A 27831-nucleotide genomic window follows, 5' to 3' on the forward strand; every position below is an offset into this window, starting at 1 on the left:
TCACAAAGCAAAACTGCTTAAATCTCCCTTGTAAACAGTTAACTGAACTTTCTAATGGATACAGAGGTGCCTTCTGAGCATTAATGAACTTTCTTCACTTCTTTTGATAACTTCACACGTTGTGAGCCACAGGAACACAAAGCAGAAAAAAACAGTGGAGACGAGATAGTTACAGAAATTCAATCTGGAATGGAACAGTCAAAAAGCTACTGGAGCTACTCCAATTCCAGCAGTTTTGTTTTTAACCTATTGCACAGCAACAACTCTGAAACAACACTAACCTAACAGGGATGCTACCTCCCACTTGCCTTCAGGCAGGATACCTGACCTGAAAAACCACGGCCAGGCTGCACTCTGTGAGAAAGATGCAGTGAGGCAGCGCCTGGACCCAGCAGCGGCCCTGCGGAACAAGCGCAGCAAGAGCAGCAACTCCCCGGTCTGCCACTAAGGGCACAAAATGAGCCCAACCAGACCACAGCCCATCTTGCACACAAGCATGTCAACAAGTCATGACTCATTATTAATAAAGATACAAAGCACGTACCTGGTAGATGATGGATAGCAGATGGTCAAAAATCAAAATGAATTATCTAATGAACCATAAATCTATATTCATTGAGTGAGATCTGTCAAGGAAGCCATGCTTGTCCTGGCTAATAGGGATATTATGAAGTCTGAAATTACAGTCTTTAAATGCATCCCCTCAGTGCAGAAAACTGTTCTGGTCTCACTGCTTTGTAACACCTTCAGAAACATGCAAGCATTCACTGCGATGTATGATCTATTTACTACCCATACCTGTCTGCAAACAGAGGGGAACCAAACCCTGAGAATCCCAGACTAGGAGGTCACTGAGGTGAAAATGGTATTTTTCTTTTCTTGTTACTTGTTGGTATTTTACAGCTCTCAATGGCTCCAACTCTAGCAGTGGCTCTTCTGCCTTTCCTCCAAACCAGAGGGGATACCCACCTTGAAAGCAGTTTACTCCAGGGCTCACTTTGGAAGGACGAGCCTGAGCATGAAGACTTTCTAGGTACAGACAAATAAGGAATTTTATTCAAAAGAGTACTGTTCACTTCAAACTGCAAACTGCTTCCTCAGTTTGCCTCTTTTCCACAGAAAATAAAAGTATTTAATATGTATAGAAACACATCTACTTGCACTCACTGTCTTTTTAACTGCTCGGTCAGTACTCCTGAAAAAGCAACATATTTCTTCTTGCCACCACTGAGGCGTTTATTACACAGACAACAAAGGGCAGTTGCTTGGCCTTTGTCCATGGCAAAATCTAATAATGGCACTATATTATAAGAAGAATAATCTCATTGTATAGCAGAACAATGTACAGTATTATAAAAGCCAAACATTATGTTACTCTGCAGCACAAAATCATTTTCTCAGAACTCATCTGGGTGATATGAAATGGCCTTGTTCAATACTCTAATGATTGACAGACATGATATAAAATACCAAAATGGATAATATGAGCTGCAGGGCTCTGATTCCTTCCACCATTCGTGGGATGAGCTAGTCCCAACAGGAAAGGGGTATTGAGCTGTAATCGGCAACTGCAGGACAGCAGTCTCATATCTTTTAATAGAAGGTGAGAGATAAGGTCGAACATTTTAGGCCATCTCTTTATATACAGATGCATAAACTTCTGATATGCCATCCATTTTTGTTTTTTATGTTGATCTTTAATATTACTACGTGTCTTCTCTGTACTGCTAGAAATGGGTTATGACAACTGCAAAAGAAGTATTTTTCCTAACGCTACTCTGAGCAACTCCCTCATACATCCAGTACTATCAGTAGTGCTCATATGAGCAATTTCTGAGCTTACACTGACATCAGTGACTCCACGACACTATGTATACCAACCTGAATGATTCCCAATATGTATCACCTCTGTAAATTTACTAACATTATTGCAAACTAACAGCAGTGCTATGGAAGTCCCTCATGCTGGCTTGTATTGATTCAGAAACATGCTGGTTCAGAAACAAAATAGCGTGACTTAAAATCTGATTTTCACTGTGTATCAATCATTATATTCGCTAGTTAGCTGGTGTTAGGCCTTACTTCCTAGTCAGAAAAATAAACAAACTTCAGAGTGTTGTTATCTGGGGCTATAATCCACCTTAGATGATGTGTCCCTACAGGGAATGTGCTGCAATACATCCTTAAGACAACTCTAGTCTGAAATTCAGAATTATCTGGGCTTGAAACATTTTCAGCTTTCACCAGCAAAAACCTCTTTCATCTTTGCTTGTTGATCTTAGTTTTGACACCTTCTTGCCTTTCTGTTATTACTCAGCTCATAATGTTAGACATTTGGTCCCTTTGGGATATGTCAAGAGGAAGATGCTCTACAGGATATACTGGTGGTGTTCCAGCAAAGCAGGACACATGCACTCTGCACTCCAGAAAGCAAGTGATCATCCTCCCAGTGCTTCAGGAGGAAGTCACGCACTAAGCTGGGCATGGATTAACATTTTAGCTGTATTTTGGTAGCTATCCCATGTCAGGTGTCTTACCCAGCCCTGGAAGCAGGTGAAGGTGGGTGACTACCACAGTGTAGTTTGCAAACTCCAACTTTGTACCTCAGCTTTCCTTGCACTTATTCAAGGCAAATGATGCCATATCAGCAAATAATCCTTCATTTGGGGATTGCACAGATTTATCTCAAGTGAGTGGGATTCAGCAAGCAACCAGAGAGCTGATCCCTTTGTTAAGGAAATGCACAAGTCCCAGATGAGAACTCATCTTCCCAAGCTTGCTGTTTAGATGTTAACAAAAACTGAACACCACCACCACATCTGAACAGCTTCTCCCACTCTCTACCACCTCAAAATGAGTGGACGCATGACACTGAGAGGTGTGCTTTACCTCACAAGAATCTCCAAATGACAGATTTTAAAGTAAAATAGGAACAAACAAATTATTTCTTAACTCTCCTTACAACCCTCAGAGTCCATGTATTCTCTGTACCCTTGTACTGCACATTAACATTTCCCTGTAAGAAACCCTGACCAGCCAAGTCACTGGAGACAAAGTATGCTTTAAAGCCTAGGAAGAGAGATGTTTCAGCCAAGCTGGAAGGATACAGAGAAAAAACAAAAACAAAAACAAAAAAACCTACCCAAAGACTACTTTACTAATAATGTCTTCCATTACAACACCTTAGCAAGTACATAAGAGCACAACAGAGAAAAAAAAATTCAGATTGCTGCTTATTATTTTCCTCCATAGATACCTTTTCTACTGTCCCTAGCAGCTTTAAAAATAGCAGAGAAACAGAACCACTACAACTATACTAGACACCAATGAGTTACAGCAGAAGTTGAAGGGTGAAGGACTCTGCTCTAGCAATGCTGATGAAGGTAGTGGAAGGTGAATATTAGAGCAGGGAGGTTCGGAGAGCTTCTGAGGTAGGAAACTAAAAGTTCAAAAGAAAGGAAACCTTTAATAGAATGAAATGAGTGAGGAAAAGGAAGCACACAGCCTATGCTGCGAAATTTACACATCTATAAAATATACCCATTTCAATGTTTCTTTCAGCAATTCAAATGGGAACCATTTGTGAGTCAGTTCTGTGAGGGGCTGGACTGTTTTTGGATCATTGGATCAACAGATATGGATACCATTATCTATTCTGTTGTATATTCACTGTCTGGTAATCATTACAGAGGTATTTCTCACAGGGGGAAGCTGTTTCCAGACAGCACAAACAGCAGCAAATCTCAGCTTCTTTGTCTGCAGGCAAGCAAAGACAAGTGATCCCCATACACACCTTAAAAGAGATTGTTGGCAGCCCCAACACACCTATAAGCCGAATTAACCCAGTCAATCACAGAAACAGAAACAAGAAGCAGGACATAAGTCCCTCTCCAGATTTCTTCCACCACAAAACTCATAAAACAATGCGAATAGCAAATAGCCTCTGCAGCGTCAGAGCAAACCTGTACAAATCATACAAACAAACAGCTGAAGAAGTACACAAGAGGGATGCCCTCTGAGAATACAAGTATCTTTATTTTATTAACTGCTGAGGGCCCTCATGCCAGATTCACATCCATGTAAATCAGAGCATATCAGTGATGCTTTGCACAACTTCAATCCGAAAGAGAATAGACAAAAAAAACTACTGAAGCACATATATTTCAGTTTATTTTTAATTATGAGGTAAATGCAAAAATAGTAGCATAAGGGTTTGATGTTGCTTGATAATTTTTGCTTCCTCTTAATGATAGTATTTCTTCTTTCTAGTACAATGACAGCAGGAGAGCATGCTCAATATATTGAGCATCAAGATTTATTTGCTTAAGACTTACCCAGAGGAACAGTAAGTTTGACATTTAACAAAACGAGAACTCATTTTCTAGACTGTTAGTCACTGCATACTTTCATTACTGTAACTAAAGATCCCATGTGCCCTATCCCAGGCAACAAGAATTTGAGAAGACAACAGCCACCTAGGAGATGTTTGGCTTAACCACCCCCACCCCAGGAGGGAGGGCACTGTCTCTTTCAGTTCAACAAATGGAGGTGCGGTAGCGATTGCAGACCAGTCTGATGACTGCTGAATGGGAAACAGACTGAAACCACAAGCTTCATAGCTGCTTGCAGGTGGCAACACTCAGCCTCCTGGGTTGAATCCCAAGTGCTCTTCAGCATTTGGAGCAAGCATGCAGCAAGTACTCTTGGAACACATTTCTAGGCACACAGAGGAGGTGGTGGAGATTGGGATAAGCAAGCAAGGACTTACCAAGGGTAAAATGATGCTTAACCAACCTGATGAAATTCCTGAGCCCATGATTGAGTGCACAGCATGCATCATCCACCTCAATTTCAGCAAGGTTTCCACATGATCTCCACAGCATTCTTCTACCCCAATTAGAAAATTATGCTCTGGATGGGTGAACAGCTGTGTGGTAAAAATTGTGTTGGATGATTGAGTTCAAAGAGTAGCACCTAACAGGTCACTGTCTACCTGGATACCAGCAACAAATGGAGTACTGCCAGAGTCCGCTTGGAACCTGCCCTGTTTAACGCCTTTATCAACTGAGAAGGTGAGAGTGCACTTCTGTCAAGCATGCACATGACAGCACATTAGTGGGATTAGCTTATACACTCAAGAGCAGGGCTGGTATTCAGAGGAACCCAAGCAGGCAATTAACCCACCCTACTCACTACTTTTTGCACTGCATCTACATACTGTGTCATTTTTTGGTTCCTCCAACAGAAAGAAGACATCAATAAACTGGAATAAGTCTGGTGGAGGGCCACCAAGATTGTTAGGGGCTGGAGCACTTGATCTGAGGGGCAAGTCTGAGGAAATGGAGCTTGCTCAGTCTAGAGAGAACCTGATACGCTTAAAAAACATGCAGATCTGAAAAATGCTAAGACAAAGAATGGTCATGAGCTCAGGGCAATTCCTACTCTAAAGGATTAAAACGAGAATAGTCTCTTAAACAGGACCATACTCAAAGTATGTCTGAGTTTAACATTAAGTAATTTAAGAGCCAAGGCACAAGTCACGCCCACAGATTTGGCCTGACAGACCAGAAAAACCTTTATTAAGTGCAATTAATTTAATAGAGGCTCCCAGAGAGAGATTCTTATCTGAGCAGCGTACCAGTGCAGTCCTCTGCAAGCACTGATAAAAGATTTTCTCAGCTGACTGTGCTGGGAATGTTGAAGTGTCATTGCAGCAGAGCCCATTCCTGCTGCAGAAGTGATTTGTACAAGAAGTAAGTGTGCAAGTATTTAAGTTTTAGGTCTGTCTACTTGTGATCTTGTTGCAGGCTCAGTATCAAAACAGATTTCCCTAGGATGACAGAGTCCTTCCTATTTTATACTACAGAGCCTACATCTTATGCACTAACTGCCTCGGAGTGTGTGAGGCCGAGAACAGACGTTGTTGCCCCATAGATATCATAAAACATTATAAACTCCTTCCACATAGCACATGCACTAGCCTTTGAAGCCCAAGTGACTCTAGACAGGGAGTAAAGCTGTATCTCTTCCTTGTAACCTGACATCTCCACCACCCATTCTGCATGGGCTGCCTCTCTCCCATCAGAGGCCATAGCGCTGCTACCTCCCACTCTCGCTGCTCTGCCTTCGTTTGTGGAAGCAAACACAATTATCCAGAGAGGGACTTACTCAGTGATTTCCCACTAACTCACGCATTTCTATTCATGTAATGTATCAGCATTCCCATGGGAGAAAATCTGTATGGAGTTCCTGTGTAGCAGAACAAGCTACTCAGCAATATCAACGCGCAGCAACACAAGCAAACAGCAAAAGCACTTCCAAGGCTATGCTCTTGTTTTGCCAAGTTACAAAGCATGTGCAGAATGCTACCAGAGTAGGACCCACAGCCCAGGAGGCACCAGGAAACTACAACGAAGCTGACAATGAACAGGTGTCCTGGGCACCTGTTGGAGCGAAATAAGGACTCAGCAAAACAAGTCGATTCAATGTGAATCATGCTAAAGCCATTTATTACAGAAACAAGTCTCCTTATATACGTAACTATATTCTAATCACGCGTCCACGCTCCAAGCATGGATTCGCTAAATGAGTATCGTGGGCTGTTCACGCGCTGGAGTCTCACTGATGATACATCCGAAGATTCACGCCACGCCAGGACCCTGGTGATTGTGGAATGCCCCCCTTTCTCACAGCAGATTCTGATCTCAGCTTCTCGAAGAGGCCTTGAGATTCCTTTGAGCCTGACTAATTCAGCAACAAATCTTTATCTATCAAAACCCCTCCACAGTCACCTGCTCGATGGCTCTGGCTGTGTTGGTCACAGTGCTGCGATGAGGGTGTGCAACCCACTAGCCTGTGTGTGGGAGGGCAGAGAGGGAAGCCCTGAAGCTGTGACACAGTCACATGGCATTGACTTGCTGTACAGCCCCTGAAATCCAGAAGCAATATCTGACTCTACAAGTGAGACTCTAGCTGTGAGTGCACGGCAAGTACTTACCTCCTGACAAGTCATGGGCTCCAGAATCAATGCAAGCCCACACAGAATAGATATCTGGTGGATGTGCATGATTGTATGCACCAAATTAGTCATCCGGTTTAGATCCCACACTGAACTACTCCTCTCATATTCATTTGCAATTAACATTTGAATTAACAGAATCACTATTTTTACTCACAACAATTTGGGAAGAAAAAGAATAAATCAGGAATATCTGCTGCATAAAAGTAACCTGTGATCACACTGATCAATCTAGTTCATCAATTCCCTTTCATTGGTTAAAAAAAAAAAAAAAAGTCCAGTTCACTAATTCCCTTTCATAAGGTTAAAAAAAAAAAATCAATCTGTGTTCTAGAAAATAGTTTTCAAAAAAACCCAACTAAAACTATGCCTGTCCCTCAGAACAGTTGCTGAGCAGAGAGATGTTTCCACTTGCTTCGAATAATAAAATTGACTGAATAGAGGCAGACCTTAGCTTGAATGACACAAGGGATTAAAGTGCTGAGAGAAAAACAGTTACAAGAGCAGATATTGCCTCATCAGCTCCGAACAGCACTTGTAACAGACATCATTCAGCTTCTCCATCGTGATGGGAAATTTAGTGTTCTGCTGGCAGGAACACAGGGTCTTTCCTGATTCATTCTCCAGTCCAGGGAAACAGGTTGAAAACATGCTAAAGCAATCTTTTTTTTTTTTTCCCTTTTCTATTTTATGTAATTAGTTTACCTTTTTCACAAGATAAGTAACTTAAATGAACAACTTTTCTGCCTTACAGTTTCAATTTCATTATCTCGAGGACATGCTTCCTAATTGTACAAACATATTATTTTAAAGATTAGGAAAGAGTTAATCAACTAGTGAATAACAGAAAAGTTATAAAAATCTTTTCGAAAGTGACATCATGGCAAAGAGCCATCATACAACCCTGAAACTGCCAGTGCATCAAAGGGACAGTCCAGCCCCTAATGACTCTGCAGAGCTACTCTCTGCTGTCCCTTCCACCTCCGTCCTACCTCTTTCTTCCCAAAATGCACAGGAAAGGTCCAAGTAGCAGTAAAGTAAAACTTAAGAATAACCTGAGGAAGGACTGATTTGCCACACTTGGAGCATTTCCTAGTTTATCATGATACTCCTGCCTGTGTCTGCCAGATGAAGAGATGAGTGGCTTAATAACAGGGCAAGGCTGCTTCTTCTGGCATATTTGTGGAGGTTAAGTGATATAAAAAGTAAGAAATATTGCCTTCTAAATGAAGTGGAAAATGTGATTTACTTCTAGGTTCCCTGGCCAAGGTGTGCTTCACAAATACCAGATGAATTTATCCCAAGCACTGGTGTGCACAGCTCCAGTTGGCTATGCCATTTATTTCTTCCAAACACAGGAACCCAGGAAGTCTTTTCACTTCTTTATGGATTTATTCATTCTACTGGACTTAGACCTAAGCTTAAAGTCTCACTCGGTTTCTTTTCTGTCTGCCCCCCAATCTGGATCACAGACCTGAGAACATCTCAGTACACTGTACTTACCTACAGAACCTGACTCCTGTGCAAAAAGAGCATTTAAACAGATGTAATATGCATTCCTAATAGAAGTTATTTTATTAGCAGAGCCAGTATTCTTTTAGTAATTCAGTTTCATTTAACACCTGTGAGACCTCCATTATGTATCTGGCTAGATTTCCTTCACTCAAAGTGCGAAGTGTCTTAATTCATTGCTCCTCTTAAAACTTGCTGTCTCAAGTGCCAGAAGTCCCTGCCCACTGTACATAATTTATGTTTTCATTCCGTTCCTCTTTCCCTCTCACCTAACATCCTGCCCTCCAAAAATCAGAGTGTAACCTTCATGCACATTCACCCAGCTTCTACCTAACCAGTTTCTTGACATTTGTGAGGTCAAAAGTTATGGCCTCCATGTGTTCCTAAATACCTGCATACTTCTTTTAAACAAACTGGGATGGGGATGCTTTTATAAATACAATCAGTCCTCTCCCTGCTAGAAATATTTGGGCAGCCTGACTCAAGTTTTCACCTCCCCTAAAAGCCATTTGTAAAGCATTCCCATGTCAGATCTGCAAATGAAGAAGCTTGGTTTTAGACATCGTTTTCCACCTCATATTCTCCATGTTGCTTTACGAAGTGGGAACAGTTGTTTATCCCATTTAATGAATAACGGAGAAAAATCCATTCAATCCATAGCAAGCTCATAATGACTCCTACAGATGACCATAAGAACTGTTCACTAACTTAACTAGCGTGGGATCACCCTTAGGTACCAAATAATTTGCATATGAGGAAAAGTTACACAAAGAGCATCATCTTATCTGTTTTTTCAAAAAAACAAACCACTGCAGAAATTTTAACTAAGGTAAGAAAAACATTTTGCATATTACATTACTGAGTAACAACTCCATTTCTGTAATAGGCTTCCCAAGCCTCAAAAGGTTTGGGCAAAAAGTCTTTGTTAACTACTGCAAATTACTTCTACATATAAAAGCAACAAACTGTCTTTCCAGAAATACATAGAAATAGAAATATGACAAGTATGATATTATATCAGTAGCTTTCGTTTTTCTTTTTTTTTTTTTTTTTTTGCAGCACCTCACTTTTTTTTTTCCCTGTAGCTTTAACTAAATTGTGTGAGATTTGTGTTATAAAGAGGGTCTCCCTCAGTGTAGCAGAGGCACAACAGTTTCTAAGGGCTGGCAAGTTAAGATGAGCACATTCACAGAAGAAATAGTCTTTTTAAAAGTACTAAAGAGAGCAATTAACTGGTGGAACGACTTACTAAGGATGGTAATGGCTATCTCCATCACTGGAAACTTCCAGCTAAAGCTGTTGGTTATGAAGTAGTTATTACATTAATGGAATTTCTGTGGTTGTCTTCATAAGTAAATTAAAACAGATTATCTGAATTTATTTATCCCCAGATTGGGATATAAATCCCCAGAGTTTATTACCGTCTTTTAAAAGCCAATAAAGCTATATTTACATTAATTTATCCTATATATTGAAAGCTCTCACCAAACTAACTTTAAAAGTCCTGCCTGTTTTTCACCTTTGTAGGAGGAGGTTACTGAAAGCGCATCAAAAACTGAAACAATTTGATGAGGGAGAAAAACAGTTTAGACAAAGCATCCATTCTAAAAGGTTTCAAATAATTTTATTAAACAATCATGTTTTACATGTCATCAGACCTAACCCCTGAAGTGCAAAAATGTTTCTGAGGTATTAAGACTGGAGGAAAACAGGCACAGTATTTGTTGTCAGGGATACCACACTACAGCACAGTGGACTTTGTGAACAACAGGCTTTTATCCAGTATTTGCAGGATCAGAGAAAACTGAGAATAAGTCTGTATTTGTCTTTAGTCTTGAGAGCCAAAGCCCTTATGAGTAGCCAGTTGTGTCACATCAATGAAAACACAGACATGGTTAACAGAGGATGGTAATAAAAATCAGTGAGGTGTTTCTGGGCCAATATGTACAGTACATGAAAATGAAATTTAATTGCTGTATGTGTGACCAAAATCCCAACTGTCTAGCCAGTTCAGTCTAATATATGTTGTGTCTATGGTGGCCTCTCTAGTACCCAGCAATTTTGTTTATTCTACAGAGCTATGCCACTGCCCTGTGCTTGTGTTTGAGGGCACCTGCTCACTCACAGTCACTTCAGATAAGTCTGATGTTTATCATATTAACTACAATCAACAGTACAGTACTGCTCATAGCCTGTTATCCTTCTAGTTGCCCTCTGTCCCTCACTCATGCAGTGAAGAAATCTAATCCATGCAGAAAATTTGCCAAAGAAATAAGCGTTGCTCTACAACTCTTCATGTAGGAAACTAAAGCCTTATCTGAGAACTGCAAAACTCATTGGGCAAAACTGGCCCTTACAAAGTTGGATATGAATGTTTTTCTCAATTGCCAAATTGTGCTCCAAAACCAATTTTGTTTGAGGAAGTTTGGGCATCACTTTTATTAGCTTGCCTGTTCAAGGAGCCAGGGGGAAAGCAATACTTTTTCCCCTTGGAGTAGTTCCTGGGGTTAGAATTTGACTGAAGGCTACAGATGTGGCAATTCTGTGCAGAATTAACCTTCTGCTGAACATTAGTTAAATGTAAAGCTCTCACTGATTCTCACTCCATGATTTTGCTGGAAAAAGTTTTTCCCATCTCAAGAACTGTAGCATTGTTTCCTGGGACCAATTGCAGCTTGCTCTAAACTATTTGATTCAAAGATAACCAACCAGATTATGTCTTTCACATGATATGCCACAATTCAATGGAAAGATATATCCAATAAAATATTTCCAAATTAATAACAAGCAGAAGTCACTTATTCTAAGTCTCTCTGGGGTTATTTTTAGCCAAGATAGATGAAAACAAGTTCTTCCTGAGACACAATTGTTTTTCAAATTTGTGAAAAATACCATAATAAAATAGAAGTGTTTCTTATCTTAGGTGTTTACAAAGTTATGAATGTTTCTGAATGTGTCAGGTTTTGTATAAGGATGGCATACTTGGAAAGGTTCTCACCTTCAGCATCTTCAGCTTTGAGACCTTGATGGAAAGCTGGAGACACAAGCTCTATTGTCAGCACACCCGTGGGCATAATGTCATACAGTCTGATCACAAACACAATTGAGATTCTCATAATTTTCTAGGATTGTTACCAATATCACTGCTTCTTACCTACACAACAACATTTAGCAAATCTACAAATATAGCATATAGCTGGAATAGAAGCTGGATACAGCTGGAGTGTTGCCTTAATATTAGTTTTTAATGGAATCATACTTCATGGACAAGAAACGAAACTCCAAAGAAAAAATGCAAGTAAATAATCATTTTCAATTGAAAACTGGGTTTCGGATGCCACTCAAGACTGAACCGTTGGGCCACTTTCTGTGCAGAAGAGTTAGGGAACATACGAAAAATGAAATGCTTGTTATTCCTAGGACGACAACACCTGAAATCAGTGCACTGGTGACCGAGTTCAACTGGAAAGGAGGTCCGTTTGGATGAGCTGCAAGGGAAACGAAAGTGTACAGTTAAGACGTGGTTACCACCTCTCAACAGTGCCAAACACTTCTGTCTTTCCACTACAACACCCTCTCTACAGAACAATTACAATGAAGGGACTAAAACTGTACTTCAGAATGAGCACCAGTCTACGTGGATAAAGCTTATCTAAGAGTACTTTGAAAATAGTTATTAGTTCTTTCAGTATCCATCGTGCTGGGGGATAAAGATAGTAGGGATACTTGCGGGCCATAATCTCTCATATGCTAGTGACCAAACTTGACCTGTCCAAGAACTATCAAAGCAGATGTATAAGGATTTGTGGCCTAATCAATTTAATGAAAGTATTTCTTCCCCTTTATCGTTATCCACATCTCAACTTGAAGGTTATATAAATCCTTAGCAGGCATATCTGGCACAAGATATTTGAGGTACTTTAAGTTTGTCTGTATGTTTTCACAGAAGGCTTAACATGTTTATTAATTCTCAGAGAGAAGAGGCAACATATTTACTATTTAGTGTAGCTTTACAGGCTGTTCTTGGATCAATTCCTGGACACTTGAACATACACATCCAGCCTGTACCATCTTTTCCAGAAGGAGGAAAAAAAACATTTGAATGGAATGCACTACCCAAAGCACTGATGTGTGTTTTTCTAAGAGTTCTGTTTGCCATTACCAGTGGTAGAGAGTGAGGTGAAATGACAACACAGCTTCTACATGGGCAACAAGACTGCTCTTCCCAGAAGCAGCCACCTGCCTTCAATTCCATCAATCCCTCCCTCCTCACCAAAGCTGAAAAAAGTCAGCTCTATTAATCAAGTTGCCATCCCCTTCTCAGCGCTGTGCTGTCTTCTGACCTTACATGTCTTCTCTCCAATAGCAGAGAAGCAGTAGTCCCAGCTCATTTCACCTCTACACTCCCCACTGGGGCAGCAACAGGCACAGGAAAGGCTGTTGCTCTGGGATGGAAAGAGAGGACTGCTGCTTCCATTGCATGGGAAGGAAAGGTAGTAGCCATTAACACAGCAAGCTGTGTACAGCAAGTGGAGAATTTGGGTTTTTTTTTATGATTATTATTATTTTGATGATACGCATGAGTAGGAACATACCAGAGAGCAATTCCTTTCAGGGAGAACTTTGTTTTCATACTAGAAAAGAAAGGTAGCTGCTTTTCATGTGGTTTAAGTTAAGAAAAGGAGGAAAAAAAATAGTATTAGAGTTCAGAGGACAGGATAGGTTGCTTGTGCCCCTTGATCCTGTTACGAGCAAGAGGTAGAATGGCCCAATGGACTTCCTGGTTGTCTTCACCATCCTTAGTCATTAGCTACTCCTTGTTACCAACAGAGAACAGGAACAGACAGGCTGAAACAAGTCCTCCAGCTGCCCAAAGGAGAAACACCCTAAAACTTAAGAGACCTGATCTCCCATGGAGCCTATTTCCTTCATTGCCTTAGCAGACCAGAAGTTCTATCCAAGATTCCTTATAGGTTCTTTGTGTCATTAAATGCCAGGAGAACAGGAGCTGAAGCAGAGCTCTTCTGACTCTGAGCTGTGAACAGAGCTGGACTGCACCATAATAACCATTTTGCTGCTTTACTCTGCATGGGCAGAGTTTACTGCTTAAGTTTGATTTTGCATCTGGCAGTTGCAATGTTCCCTCTCCCTCATATATCATAGCAACAGATTTTCATTTCAATTACATCATAGGAGTGAGAAGTTGCTATGTTGGTGGGGCTGGGTACACAAATTAAACTGAGCATTCCAAATTCACCAATTGCTTTCTTTCTAGCATGTCAGTATTGACTCATTTAAATGACAAAAACAAGCCAAAAAGAAAAAAACATTTCGGCTCAGTGCATGGAGCTCAATCAAAATGGCTCATCTCCTCAGTTCTTTTTCACTCAAACCTTCTTTTATGTTTCTTGGAATTCTGATTAACTTACCAAGCTGTGAATTGTTGGTTGGAGTTTCATCTGTATAAAACAAAAGTGGGATGCATTATATTTTACCTACCTCCTTCCCACCTTGCAACACAAAAGCCAAGAGGCCTAACTTTATTTCCAAAGCATATCAGCTATACTTGCAGCATTGATTAGTAGCTTTTAATATCTCTGGTAGAATAAAGACAGCAGCATTAATTATGTGACATTGCTTCATTTTTAATGTGAGCAACCAATATGAAGTTACTTAGTATTCTGTGGCACAAAAGCAACAAAACAAAAACCAAACAAACAACAAATACAAACAAACAAACAAACAAAACCACACACGCCTTAATGCTGGAACTTCTTAACTGAAAAGGTGGCCAGTTCTATTCTGTCCCTCAATAAAAATACAACCATAAGCATGATATTATATGCAAGTGCCCTCATTAATCATATTACAAGAAGATCTGTATATGAAAAAAGTTAACCTGAGTTTTTCAAGGAAAAATACACCAGCAACCATAAACGATTACAAAAAACACCCTTTCCCCATGCTTACTTTTCTCTTGGCAGTTACACAGTATCATTATAATCAGGGAAATATTTGTATGTTTTCTTCAGTTTTTATTACCACTGTCCATCTCAGAATAACATTTGTTGTCGCTGTTTTTACTTTTTTTGTGCAACTTGTGAGTACAGCTCACGTATACATTTGTTTTGAGCAGCTGTCTTCTAAGTTTAAGTGAGGCATCCGTCAAATCTACACAATTTCACCTCCACAAGTAGGTACCAGTTTGGTTTCTATAAACAGACACTAAAACATTTTCTTCTGTGTATGTCTCCCATAATGACTTATTTTAGATTGACAAACAAGAATAAAGTTTCTCTGCAAAGAACAAAATGTTAGCAATGAAGAGTTCAGAAATATGCAGAAGGACCACTCACTCATCTCTGGTAGCTCTATTCAGGTCCTACCAAGGTAAGTGCACAAACACCACTGTTACCAGAACAATGGGTCGTGAGACTAATGGGGAGACCTGGCTGACCTGAGGTCCCTCTGCAGATAGCAATGGGCACAGGACCAGGACGGGGACAGGTGCAGCACTAGCCTAAATGAGAGAAGTGAGGAGCTGCACATTCATGCCACTGCAGCCCTAATCTTGGCCAGAAATACTACGATGAGTCGGGTACAGCCGGTCTGATGGTCTCTGTACAAATGTATCTGTACTAAGGCTGGACTTTGAAAATATTTTAAGTGCCTCTGTGCAGCATCACACCACGGTGAGCCAGCACTGCACCCCTGCACTTCTCATCCACATCCATATAGCTTGTTGCCCCAAAAATAAGACAGGGTTGTTATATTAATTTTTGCTCCAAAATATGCCTTTGTTTGTTTGTTTGTTTACATGCATAGCTGCCTGGACACTGTTTAAACTGATGATTTTTTTTTTTTTTAAATCAACTGTAGCTAGGGCTTATTTTTGGAGTAGGGCTTATATTTTGAGCATCCTCAGAAATCCTGAAAAATCATGCTAGGCCTTATTTTTGGGGTAGGTCTTATTTTCAGGCAAACAGGGTAGTTCTGTTCCAGTTCTCTCATTACTTTCCCATTGTTCTTTCCTTGACTACAGAATTTCTGAGCATCACATTTTTAATGCGCTTATTTTCACAATGGGGAGGGACAGTAGGAGGAAATACTAACTCCCTCTTTCTGCTCCAGAAGGAAGAGTGTAGTCCAGGTCAGATTAAGGGACTCACCCAATGCCACTCAGAAAATTAATGGCGGAGTTCAGAACTGAATCCCATTTTTGCAGAGTACTCCCATTAAACCATCCATCTGACAGGAGTGGGACACTCTAAAAGCGTACTGTGGAGATGCAGAAATATCTCTAATCTAAAAAGCTTTATCCATATTCCTCAAGGAGAAGACACTTAAATTATTATTTCCTTTTTCCAGCCTTTTTCATGTTTTCATTTTTAAAAAAAACTTCAACAGTTGTCAAGAAATTACAAAGTCATTTATCCTTTCTTTGGGGTCATTAAACACTTGTGTAGAAATCTTTGTTTGCTTGAATTTACGCAGTATATAAAGGTAATTGATGAGTATCTTACTTTTTTTTATAATTGTAAAAATAGCATTTGTAGCATTTGAATCATAAGTTATATTACCTAATAGGCGTTGCTCATCTAACAAGCTTTGTCTAGTTTCCACTCCTTGCCTGAGGCAGCATTTCTCTAGCATACATGTTTCTCTGAGCAAATCTGTCATTCATTTCCCATAACTACTCACATATGCAACTTTGAACTTAGCTCTTTTCACTTTTTCTCGACTAATCAGATAGCAGCAACTCAATTGGGACTATGTAAAATGCAGAAAAAAAAATACTCATTTTCATTGCAGAAATGTTGTTTATAACAGAGGGTTCCAATAATTGTCTCTTGCTAGGTGGTTCCCCATTCTGGTGGATCAGTTCTGTTTGTATATGTGGGCACAACCACTTTGCTTGTAAGGACGGATTTTGTTCTCACGAGTTTCAATTATTTTTCATAGATAAGATCTGGTCCTGCTCTCAGCTACCTAAATATAAGACTGCTGAAATCAGTTGCTTAACTGCAACTACTTATAAATATTTGTAAATATAAATTCTTAAACATTATTAAAATATTTTATGTTTATTATTTTGTCAACAGCAGCCACACAATTTCTTTTCAGAGACTACAGGTTTCACTTAGAGCTGCCTTTTTTTTTTCTTCTTAAAGTTTGGCAATAAAAAAATGGAAATCTTGGAATTTCAGTCTGGATACAAAGGAGTAGATTTTGGCCCACTCTACTTTGAATTTACAATGTGTTTGTCCTATTTCTTTCTTATAGCTGAAGTCTAAGTATAGTATGTATTAATTTTATGCAACACTTATATAAAACCCCACAGGTGAAGCTAGAAGAAATGGTGACTCAAAAGTAACAATGAATATTCATTAGCTGTCCAAATTAAATTGCAACACTGAACACAGTGCCTTAAATTCCATTATCTTCAATGAAATCTGGCAAAATTTAACCCACCAAGTTTGGGCTTTTATAATGGCCTTATATGCATAACAGTATCTCACAGTGATTTTACTGGGGTAGGGAGGAAGCATGTGAGAGACTAACAGAAACATTAGCTCAAAATTTCCACCAAGAACTCTGACAGTAGGGAAAAAAACTCATGGAGAATACAGCTTTTCCCTGAATCACTGCAAATTTGTATTAAACTGCAAAACATTTCCCCAGGTTTCTGAAATTCCTGCCCTCCATATAAAACGTTTGCTTATTCCTACCACTCCTTGTAATGATGGGGCCAGCAGAGATTACAGCATTGCCAGAGGTGCTCTGAGGGCTCCAAGTTGTCCTCCCACCAGCATCTCTTCTTTCTCTGTTACTGCAAATCTGAGCAGTTAATCAAAACAAAGTCAGTTTCAGAGTGGAATGGAATTATTGCTCTTCTGTGCTTCCTGCTTTAATGTAAACTCTTTTATAAGCAATACTATGACCTTTATTTTATTTCTTAGTACGCATTAAATTACTTTGCAATAAAAACAGCTGCAATATTCCCTAGAAGCGTATCTTATAAATGCCTTGCTTCCCAATGCATTTTGCCTCACATTGTTTACAGAACTACATTGCTGTTGTGTACAAGATCCCTCTCATTGTATATTAAATTTTCAGTAGTTAATTTCCCAAAGCTTTGTTTAGAGACAGTTTTCCCCAACAAATGCGTTTTGCTTGACTAGGCACAGACAGGGTGCTACCATTCCTATGCTAGCAAGCTTCTCAAGTTAAAGTTCACACATTTTCTATGGAGTTCTAAACAGCAATGACCCGCATTAAAACAATCCCCAGCACTGTGTCATCTGGAATCCACCTTTAACATCTCTAACTTATCATCTACTTTAATCTTGGGTACTCAAGTATGCTTCAACCAAGAGCATTTCTTTAATTTCAACTTCTTGTGAAAGAACTTCAAAAACCTCAGAACATCAATTCAATAGCAACAATGAATTATTTAAAAGCATAACATAGAAGTACATAATAATGTAAAAAATGTCAGAAGCATACTGAACTGATAGCATTTTAAATCTCTAAATAGTAATAAGAAATGATACTGCATTCTGAAGATGTCAACCCAGAACATTCTGTGTTTATATGTTTGTTTAAATGTTGCAATTCCCAAAATATATTTGTTGCTCCTGACACTCCTAAAATTCAATAATTTTTGAATTGATACAACTTCATTAACTTCAACAAAATAGTGGTGTCCAAACTATAAGGGAGACAACAATAAACTACAGGGGATGTAGTAAGTTGGTTTTCTTTTCACTGTCAGAAACTCTTCCAAATTTTTCTTGTAAGCATAGTGGCATTTACTATAGTTTAAGTTTTCCGTAAACTCTAAGATATTTCTATTCATCCACTGTAATTGTGGATATCTTTTTTCTTAGATGCTATACTAAGAATTTCAGGTCTGATGCTGTCTCAGAGTTGCTACTTTAAAAAATGAATTAAGAACCAAAGGACGAAGAGGTCATTTCTCATGTGTTCAACAACCTGTATTTTGCAGGTCTAGTAATATTAATCTCCAGATGACAATATTCACTGCCCTGTTCTTCACCAACTGTTTTACATTCCTTCAGACACAAAAAACATTATTAGTTCAGAGTCTACAAGTCATACTTGTTCTGTGCCATCCAAACTTCCATAGCATTTATATGCAGAATAACCCCAGTGTGCCTATTTTATATCCAGATAATTAAGAGCAACTTTCATCCGTGGAAACTTACCGGCACAAGAAAGGGACAGTCATCTGCTCTGCACAGCTTTGTCACGCAGTGAAGGAAGACCGTAGACATCTTCTGGTTCTTGTGCTTCACAAAGCGAAACACCTCAAAGGAAAACCGGCCCATTTGGCTCTTGCCATTTTCAATTATAGTTGTCTGTGGGTCCTTGTCACAGCTAGTTTTTGTAGAGAAGATTAAATCTAGGATGAGCAGCTGTATGATTAGCATTTGGAAGCTCTTAGATGAGAATAAAACAACTTAAGTAGCAAGCTCAGTGCTTCAGCTCCTTGGAAAAGAACATGTTGCCATGATGTCCACCATGGGCAGCCACAATCTGCCTGTTAGGCTGCACAGTCCTGTGCTGAAATGCATTCCTACGGAAATATTATGTTTTGTTTTGCAACATTACAGCTATAACCAAGCTACCATGTAATTTCAGTGCCTAAAGAAACTTGAGACCTGGAGCAAAAAGTAATCAAGTATGCTAACCAGTATAGAAAGGTAACTCCAAATGAAGACACTATCTCTCCAGCAACCGTCACTGATAAGATTTCACAGAATCACAGAATCGACTGGGTTGGAAAAGACCTCAGACATCATCGAGTCCAACCCTTGGTCCAACTCTAGTCCATTTACTAGATCATGGCACTAAGTGCCATGTCCAATCTCGGTTTAAAAACCTCCAGGGACGGCTAGTCCACCACCTCCCTGGGCAGGACATTCCAATGCCTGACCACTCTCTCTGTAAAGAATTTCTTTCTAATATCCAGCCTAAATTTCCCCTGGCACAGTTTAAGCCCATGCCCCCTTGTCCTATTGCTAACTGCCTGGGAGAAGAGACCAATCCCCACCTGGCTATAACTTCCCTTCAGGTAGTTATAGAGAGTGATGAGGTCACCTCTAAGCCTCCTCTTCTCTAGACTAAACAACCCCAGCTCCCTCAGCCTCTCCCCATAGGTCTTACGTTCAAGTCCCTTCACCAGTCTTGTTGCTCTTCTCTGGACCCGCTCCAGCACTTCAATGTCTTTCCTGAACTGAGGGGCCCAGAACTGAACACAATACTCCAGCTGTGGCCTCACCAATGCAGAGTACAGGAGAAGGATCACTTCCCTTGTCCTGCTGACCACGCTATTTTTGATACAGGACAGGATACCGTTGGCCTTCTTGGCCACCTGGGCACACTGTTGGCTCATGTTGAGCTTCCTGTCAATTAGCACCCCCAGGTCCCTTTCTGTCTGACTGCTCTCCAGCCGCTCTGCGCCCAGCCTGTAGCGCTGCAGGGGGTTGTTGTGACCAAAGTGCAGCACCCGGCACTTGGCCTTATTGAACTTCATCCCATTGGAATCAGCCCATTTTTCCAGTCTATCCAGATCCCTCTACAGAGACCTCCTGTCTTCCAGCAGGTCGACACTCCCTCCCAACTTGGTGTCATCAGCAAATTTGCTGATGATGGTCTCAATCCCCTCATATAAAGATGTTAAACAGGACTGGACCCAACACTGAGCCCTGGGGAACACCACTAGTGACTGTCCGCCAGCTAGATGCAGCCCCATTCAATTTAATCTGAGATATCGCCAAGGTGTTATTCAAAGTTTCCATTCAAACAAATTATATCACTGAGAGTAGAAGGAGGAGCATCTATTTATCTTTAATCATTTGCTTAACTGCTTTCCTGGAGTCTAAGATGTTTTATATCAGTGTCATTCACCATAAAAGTACCTTTGGTAAAATAAGGGCCAGTTTAGCCATTCAATTTGGGTGTTAATGGTATCTCTAGAAGAGCCATTCAGATATATGCTTCTCTACTCTCATAACTCTTACAACTTTTCTCTTGCTTCTATGTTTATGTTCACAATCAAGATAAATCCTGACACTTTATCTGTAAGCCCAGCCCTCGTTCCTCCCTGCTAATAGCACTTAGACTTTCCAGGCAGTTTGCACAGGACCTACCTGAAAAAAAGATCATATCGCAGATCATCACTAGGATTACCAGATGGTGTGGTGTAACAGTAGTCCATCAAAACATTCCACCTGCACATGGAACAAAGTGATAGATGAGGGGAACTGATTATGTTAAGAGTAGAGGTGAAGAGTGAGTGAGATAGAATAAAAGACAGTAAAGGCAAGCATACAAACTGATAATGCAGGCTGTTACATTGAAGCCAAGTTACCCTATTTAACTGGTCACACACAAATCATCTTTCATTCCCAACATATCACCTGTTTCTTCCCACAACTTACAAAACTAAACAGCACAGCATAGCAGCAGAATAGTAGAAATCAAATTGTTTGGTTTCATGCAGGCCAACACACGTTCTATACCTCCTCTCAGAAGTCATAGCTACATAGGAGTAGAAATCAAAACCATCCCACTCTTAGAAGCCCTGGAGTTTCTCACTTGATCTTACAGGGGTCATTTCTTAAATAGCAACAATAGAACATTTAAGGTATAATTCAGAAAAACTTTCATAATGAGAACAGCAGCAAAATATGTATTCACCATTAAGGACCTGATACCCTCCAGCTGAGGACAGTGATTGTCAAACATCAACCATTATCTTAACATACAAAAGGCTGTGAGGAAAGACAGTTGCATCTATATCAGAAAAAATTGCAATCCAAGACAAGAAATAACATCCTTTATGGTACCTGCCGTCAAGGTTAGTTGCTCTTACAGCTGCATATATTTTGGTTTTCAAAGGTAAACCTGTACTCGGAATAAGGAGCTGCTGGCTGTAGGTTGAATCCTGAAAAAAAAAAAAAAAATTAAAAATAAATGCCTCAATGTATCAGAAATCCTACTCTAACAACCCATCTGCATCCACAGACTGAACTCCCATCTAATTTTTCTGACCTTTCTATATAGGACAATCATTTATTTTGTCCTCCATAAGAAGCAAAAAGCAATGCCATAGCATTTGCCTACACATTTGTCTATAACAATCAACAACACTTGGCTGGCCTTATCCTATGCAACCATTCTGGGGAATCTATGAATCCCAGCACCTACAGGCAAATGTAGCAGTTACTTTGGTTTTCTAAAGGAGGAACTTAACTGGATTGTCCCGGTGTACACTTTCCCAGGAAAAGTTGTTAAGGTTATCCAAGTTATTGGAGATAGCAATGCCATCAGGTTTTACGTATCTTAAGATGTAGTCTGGGAGAACAGACACATTCTATTATGTGAAATGTAGTTTCTATGGAAGTCAGCTTTTTGAAGACTACAAATAATAAACATTTTCATTTAAATTCTATTATTTAAAAAAAGCTGTTTCAAGAAAGCTGCATAGAAAATAAAAGTCAGGAACTCCCCATATACTACTACATAGATATAGCTGATTTATTAGTTGTCTTGCTCAAAGGTTGAACCATTAATGTTGCTTCAGCAGCAATGCCATGAAACAAATCTGAGTGACAGAGGTTAATTCAGCATATCAAAATGCACTTACTGCTAACGCCACCTATGTCAAATATGTTGCTAATCCAGAAAGCACAGGGACTGAGCATGTTGAGGCCTTCTATGAGTGGCTGAAACACTCAATACATAAGAAAATTTTTGTCAAACAGAATTTTGACCAGGTTCAGTGAGGCAGGCAAGACCAAGAGCAGCAGCTGACAGCAACTAGGACTAAGCTCATACATCAAGCATTTTTTCAAATGGAATAACTCCAAAATTCACAGCACGCCCAGTATTCAATCTCTGCAGCATTGGAGGCCTTGGGACATACACATGCTCACAGAGACCAGCTCTGCAACATACACAGAGCAAGTCCTTGAAGACCCATTCAAGTGGGACCAGTTAAGTTTGCCTTCTTTAAAATTAATTATACATTTCTCTAATACGTAGGTCTGTCACATTTTGCAACTGATTAAAAAAAGAGTCCCTCACTATTACATTCCAAAATTGTTCTTTTCTTCTTAAAGAGGAATTTCTATTCATTTAGACAGACATTTACATCAAGACCATGAAGCATAAAGCCACTTAGGCTCTGTGAAAGGCCATTAAAGGTTTTGCTATTAAAGTCTTTCTGACTCTATCATAATGGCTCCTCTTGACTTTCCTAATGATGACACACACTAACACCACAAAGTAAATGTAGACATCACCTTGTGAGGGAAGATGGGGGTGAGCTGAGAAAATGAAGATGCAATTCCAGGGAAATAACACTACAGCTAAAGCTTTAAAGTTTGGCTGCTCGCAGTCAAAAGCCACATCTGTACACAACCCCTTGCCAATACCAAAAGGTCCCCAGACCCCCACCAAAACCAGGACTCTCCAACAGGGACATCACTGCTCATGGTTGACTTGTAAACTCACTGGGGTAGGGAGGATGAAAGCTCATCTTAGTATGTGGTGTTTGAGGGAAAACAAGTGCTCAGCACAAGCATCAATAGCACTTCCACCTGACTCTGTGCAGAACTGTTCCCCAAGAGGCAGCAAACATGTGGTAGTCAATGCTTGTCCTGACTGAGAAATCTGGCTACCCCTCACCCTACCCCATCCTTTTGGTTACAGGTTTATTTAAAAATGAGAGAAGAATAATCTTCATTTTAACAGATCATAGGTTATTTGGAGCTCTGCTCTGTCAAACAAACAGCACTTTTTTTAAGCATGCCTTTGGAAAACGTCCTGTTACAATATTTATAGCTCATTATGTTCAAAGCATAAAGCATTGACTTTTAAATCAGTTGCATCAATTATAACACAGCATCACGATGGCATGAATAATAACATAAAAGAATCAGGTTCATAATTTACAAAAATGTTGCTTGATAGATTGAAAAATTGATATTTAAATAAGGTATTTAAAATGTATGAATAAAATTTTTAATCAACACAAAAATATAATTTCAGGGATTAATGCTAAGCAGAGGTCCGTGCATTTTTCATATTTTACTGTCACCATCCATACTTACATAGTAAAAGCTTTTATAATAATGCATATTCAAGTTAAGTTATGTAAGAGGTATGGAAGAAGAGTTAGTTGAAAGCTGTTAAAATTATTAACCCTTAATATCTTGAAAGTCCGCACAATGAGGCAACAAGTGCAGTGAGCTATGGATTTGGAAGAAATCCTACATCCCTCATTACAGTTACAGATGATCAAAACACTCTGATGATGCTTGAACATAAAAATACTTTGGCAAAAGTGTTACCGTTCATTGCTGAGGTAACAGGTCTGGAATATTTTTACAGAATTCTACAGAGTACTCTCTGTATCTGTACAATGTACCTATACACATACACACACATAAACATCATTAATGCAAACACAAGCATGCCCTCTGGAGAATGATTACTATTGCTACAACTGATGAGTCATGTAGCACTACAACCTGAAAGCCAGAGCTGTAAACTGAGGAACTGTATAAATACAGGAGAAAAAGACTGTGTGTCCTCAAAGACCAGCCACATAAAAACAAGACAACAGGTACATACAAACAAAAAGGACAAAGGAAGGTAGAGGTGAAAGGTGCCCCATTCACAGGAGGAGTGGGAAGGGAATAGCAAGTAGTGAAGATGTTTCTATACTTTGCTCTGCTAATCCAGCTTGTACCTACATAGTGCAGAGATTAATTTAGTCCAGGTCATGCTACTGTGTTTTATACTCACGTTGTAAAGTAACAAATGCAAAGTGCTGATAAATGTACCATTGTTCTCTCTCACAGAAATAGCAGCTGATGACCTACAACAGAACCAGAAACCAAAAAACATCATGAAGAAAGATTATCTTATTTTTGTGTTTATATACTTTAATGGGTTTTTTTCATTAAAAACCACAACGAGATATATCACAAGGAGATAATTTATGCATTTGGGTTATAAACTTCAGAAACAGGAATTTGTAGTGGAAAGACTGACAGAACCTTAACTATGCAGAAAGTAATGGATACTGTTGAAAACATGAATCAGAAAAATAATTAGCAGAGAGGCAAAGTGACAAAAAGGAACCCACTTTTCATGATATACAAGGTTTACTCATGGAAATATTTTCTCTTGCACACTATATTTACATGATTAAAAATTATTTCATAAAGAATTCCCATTTTTTTGCTGCTACCATTTTGTCCCCAGAACACTTGAATTTCAAGGGAAGTTTTACAGTATCTAAGGCACTCTTCATAAAGGCAGCTCTTCAAAAATTATGTTATTTCATAAAATGATGCTACAGAATTTTCTTTTAATTTGCATCACCTCTTCTTTCAGTGCTTTTTTGCCTTCCTTTTTCTCTTGTGCAGCTAAAAACCACTATGTTGACAACACTGCTATGGCACATATATTTAGGCATACATTGCATATAGACATTTTTATATGGGCTTACACAAACATGGGAATGAAACATGTAGGAACGAAAAGCACACTTACGAAGCAAGCTGAGTATTGTTAACCAAGTACTCCAGTGGATAGCTACAGCTAAATTTGTACAGAAGCCCAGGCAGGTAGCTGATAATTGTTGGTGGGTCTGGAGTATCAATATAGCCTGAAACATTACCTATCTGCACCACTGAGGTATTTCCGTAAGCATTAATACCACGAGCTGAGGATACCTATTGAGGGAGACAGAAAACAACTATTATCAGAAAGTTAACTATGGAACAAAAGATACCTATGGACACCGATGCTTTAACCCATAATTTACCAAGAGATATCTTCAGGAAATGCTTCAAAAGTGAAATTAATTTAGTAACAAGTTCCATGTGTTCCATTTTTCACCTCCCCATATTCACACACATACAGTTCACAAGTGATATCCCTGTTCTTAAAACACAAACTTGAACAACATTTGAAAAAAAAATTATGAAACCTCTAAGTATTTTTTTTGTAGATACTTTTTCTTTCTGAGCATTCCCAGCTAATTCATGTAACTTACCAGGAAAAACTGAAGGAACTTTTCTATTACATTTAAAAATTATTAGCTTAAAATGAGCTTGCATATGAAATAATGAATGTCAATACATAAGCAGTTTTATTCACAGAAACAACTCTGTCACTCTTGAGCTTTGCTTTTGACATATTAAAATCAATGTACTTTATCAGCCAAATCGCTGAACTTGGAATCTGTGGTTGTGTCATTTTACATTACACATCTCTAAATCTAGATTATAAACTATGTGCAAAGAAACACTGTCAGAAATGCAAGACCTGAAAAGCAATTCAAACTTTATGCCAGTGCAACCTTAATTCAGTCCCTGGACACATGCTACCTTGCACTGCCCAGGCTGATAGAGTGTGCAGAGCTACCAGTAACATGCAGCTCTCCAGGAAAGTGGAAGACACCCTTCACAGTATCACAGTATGTTTGGGATTGGAAGGGACCTCAAAAGACCATCTAGTCAAATCCCCCTGCTGGAGCAGGAACGCCCAGGTGAGGTCGCACAGGAACATGTCCAGGCGGGTTTTGAATGTCTCCAGCGACGGAGACTCCACAGCCTCCCTGGACAGCCTGTTCAGTGTTCTGTCACCCTCACTGAGAAGAAGTTTTTTCTCAAATTTAAGTGGAACCTCTTGTGTTCCAGCTTGATCCCATCACCCCTTGTCCTGTCATTGTTTGTCACTGAGAAGAGCCTGGCTCCATCCTCGTGGCACTCACCCTTTATGTATTTATAAACATTAATAAGGTCACCCCTTAGTCTCCCCTTCTCCAAACTAAAGAGACCCAGCTCCCTCAGCCTTTCTTCATAAGGGAGATGCTCCACTCCCTTAATCATCTTTGTTGCCCTATGCTGGACCCTCTCCAGCAGTTCCCTGTCCTTCTTGAACTGAGGGGCTCAGAACTGTACACAATATTCCAGATGTGGTCTCACCAGGACGGAGTAGAGGAGAAGGAGGACCTCTCTTGATCTACTAACCACCCCCCTTCTAATACACCCCAGGATGCCACTGGCCTTCCTGGCCACAAGGGCACAGTGCTGGCTCATGGTCATCCTGTTGTCCACCAGGACCCCCAGGTCCCTTTCCCCTACACTGCTCTCTAATATGTAATTTCCCAACCTATACTGGAACCTGGGGTTGTTCCTGCCCAGATGCAGGACTCTACACCTTCCCTTGTTAAATTTCATCAGGTTATTCCCCGTCCAACTCTCCAGCCTGTCCAGGTCCCGCTGGATGGCAGCACAGCCTTCTGGCGTGTCAGCCACTCCTCCCAGCTTAGTGTCATCAGCAAACTTGCTGATAGTACACTCTATTCCCTCGTCTAAATCGTTAATGAATATATTGAATAATACTGGCCCCAATACTGACCCCTGAGGTACTCCACTAGATACTGGCCTCCAACTAAACTCTGCACCATTGACTACCACTCTCTGGCCTCTCTCCTTAAGCCAGTTTGCAATCCACCTCACTACTCTATTGTCCAGACCACACCTCCTCAACTTAGCCACTAGGATGCTATGGGAGACTGTGTCAAACGCTTTGCTGAAGTCGAGGTAGACCACATCCACAGCTCTGCCATCATCCATCCACCTTGTTACATTCCCTGGTAGCAGCCCAGCCTCACTCCATCTGTAGCTACTGATCTGAATAAGTTTGAAAACAGCAGATAAGTGCCACAAATCACTTTCTGAGTACGCACATACACAATAAGTCAAATTAACTTGTCACTGGACTTCCACCATTGCAGTTATTTTGTATAACAGTATTAGCAAAACAGATGCTTTCATTAGCTTTAGAATACACAATTTCTTAAAACATTTCACTATGGAAGAATCATCTGAGGTGCACAAGTTGTAAGATTTTGCACTGAATAGCACAGGATACCCAGCAGGTATTTTGATTTTTTTTGACTACAGAAAAAACAGCTACAAGACAGATACAGCCATGCACTTTCCCAATAGTATACCTAGACATTTGCTAAATGGCAGGAAAGTTATGAAAGTCAAATTTCATACTATCTATTCCTTGCCTAAAAAACACAGACTAGAGCACTAAGGGCTACTACCATCCCACCCCGAAAAATAAAAAGTAGTGTCTGCCATACCACAGACAGACCTGGGTTTTACCTGAGTTCTGCCAGAATTGTCGTCTTTACTTTTATTGCAAATGGGTTTGAAGGTCTTTGCTGTGAAACACAGCCA

The 27831-nt window shown here is 39.8% G+C and overlaps 1 protein-coding gene across 2 annotated transcripts in view; it reads right to left on the reverse strand.

The window, feature by feature from the left end:
* Positions 1 to 10135: 10135 nt before the first annotated feature.
* ZPLD1 (zona pellucida like domain containing 1) overlaps positions 10136 to 27831 on the reverse strand; it is a 35022-nt gene continuing 17326 nt past the window's right edge. For both annotated transcript variants that reach the window (XM_065061486.1, XM_065061491.1), the window contains exons 4-11: positions 25124 to 25305; positions 24371 to 24443; positions 21406 to 21503; positions 20707 to 20787; positions 18760 to 18931; positions 17260 to 17368; positions 13960 to 13989; positions 10136 to 12018 (exon numbers count right to left, since the gene is read on the reverse strand). In XM_065061486.1, the coding sequence (XP_064917558.1) occupies positions 11843 to 12018; positions 13960 to 13989; positions 17260 to 17368; positions 18760 to 18931; positions 20707 to 20787; positions 21406 to 21503; positions 24371 to 24443; positions 25124 to 25305 (921 nt within the window). In that variant the 3' untranslated portion in view covers positions 10136 to 11842. The remainder of the gene's footprint in view (positions 12019 to 13959; positions 13990 to 17259; positions 17369 to 18759; positions 18932 to 20706; positions 20788 to 21405; positions 21504 to 24370; positions 24444 to 25123; positions 25306 to 27831) is intronic.

This window comes from Columba livia, chromosome 1, assembly GCF_036013475.1.
Source record: "Columba livia isolate bColLiv1 breed racing homer chromosome 1, bColLiv1.pat.W.v2, whole genome shotgun sequence".
In the NCBI taxonomy this organism is placed as follows: domain Eukaryota; kingdom Metazoa; phylum Chordata; class Aves; order Columbiformes; family Columbidae; genus Columba; species Columba livia.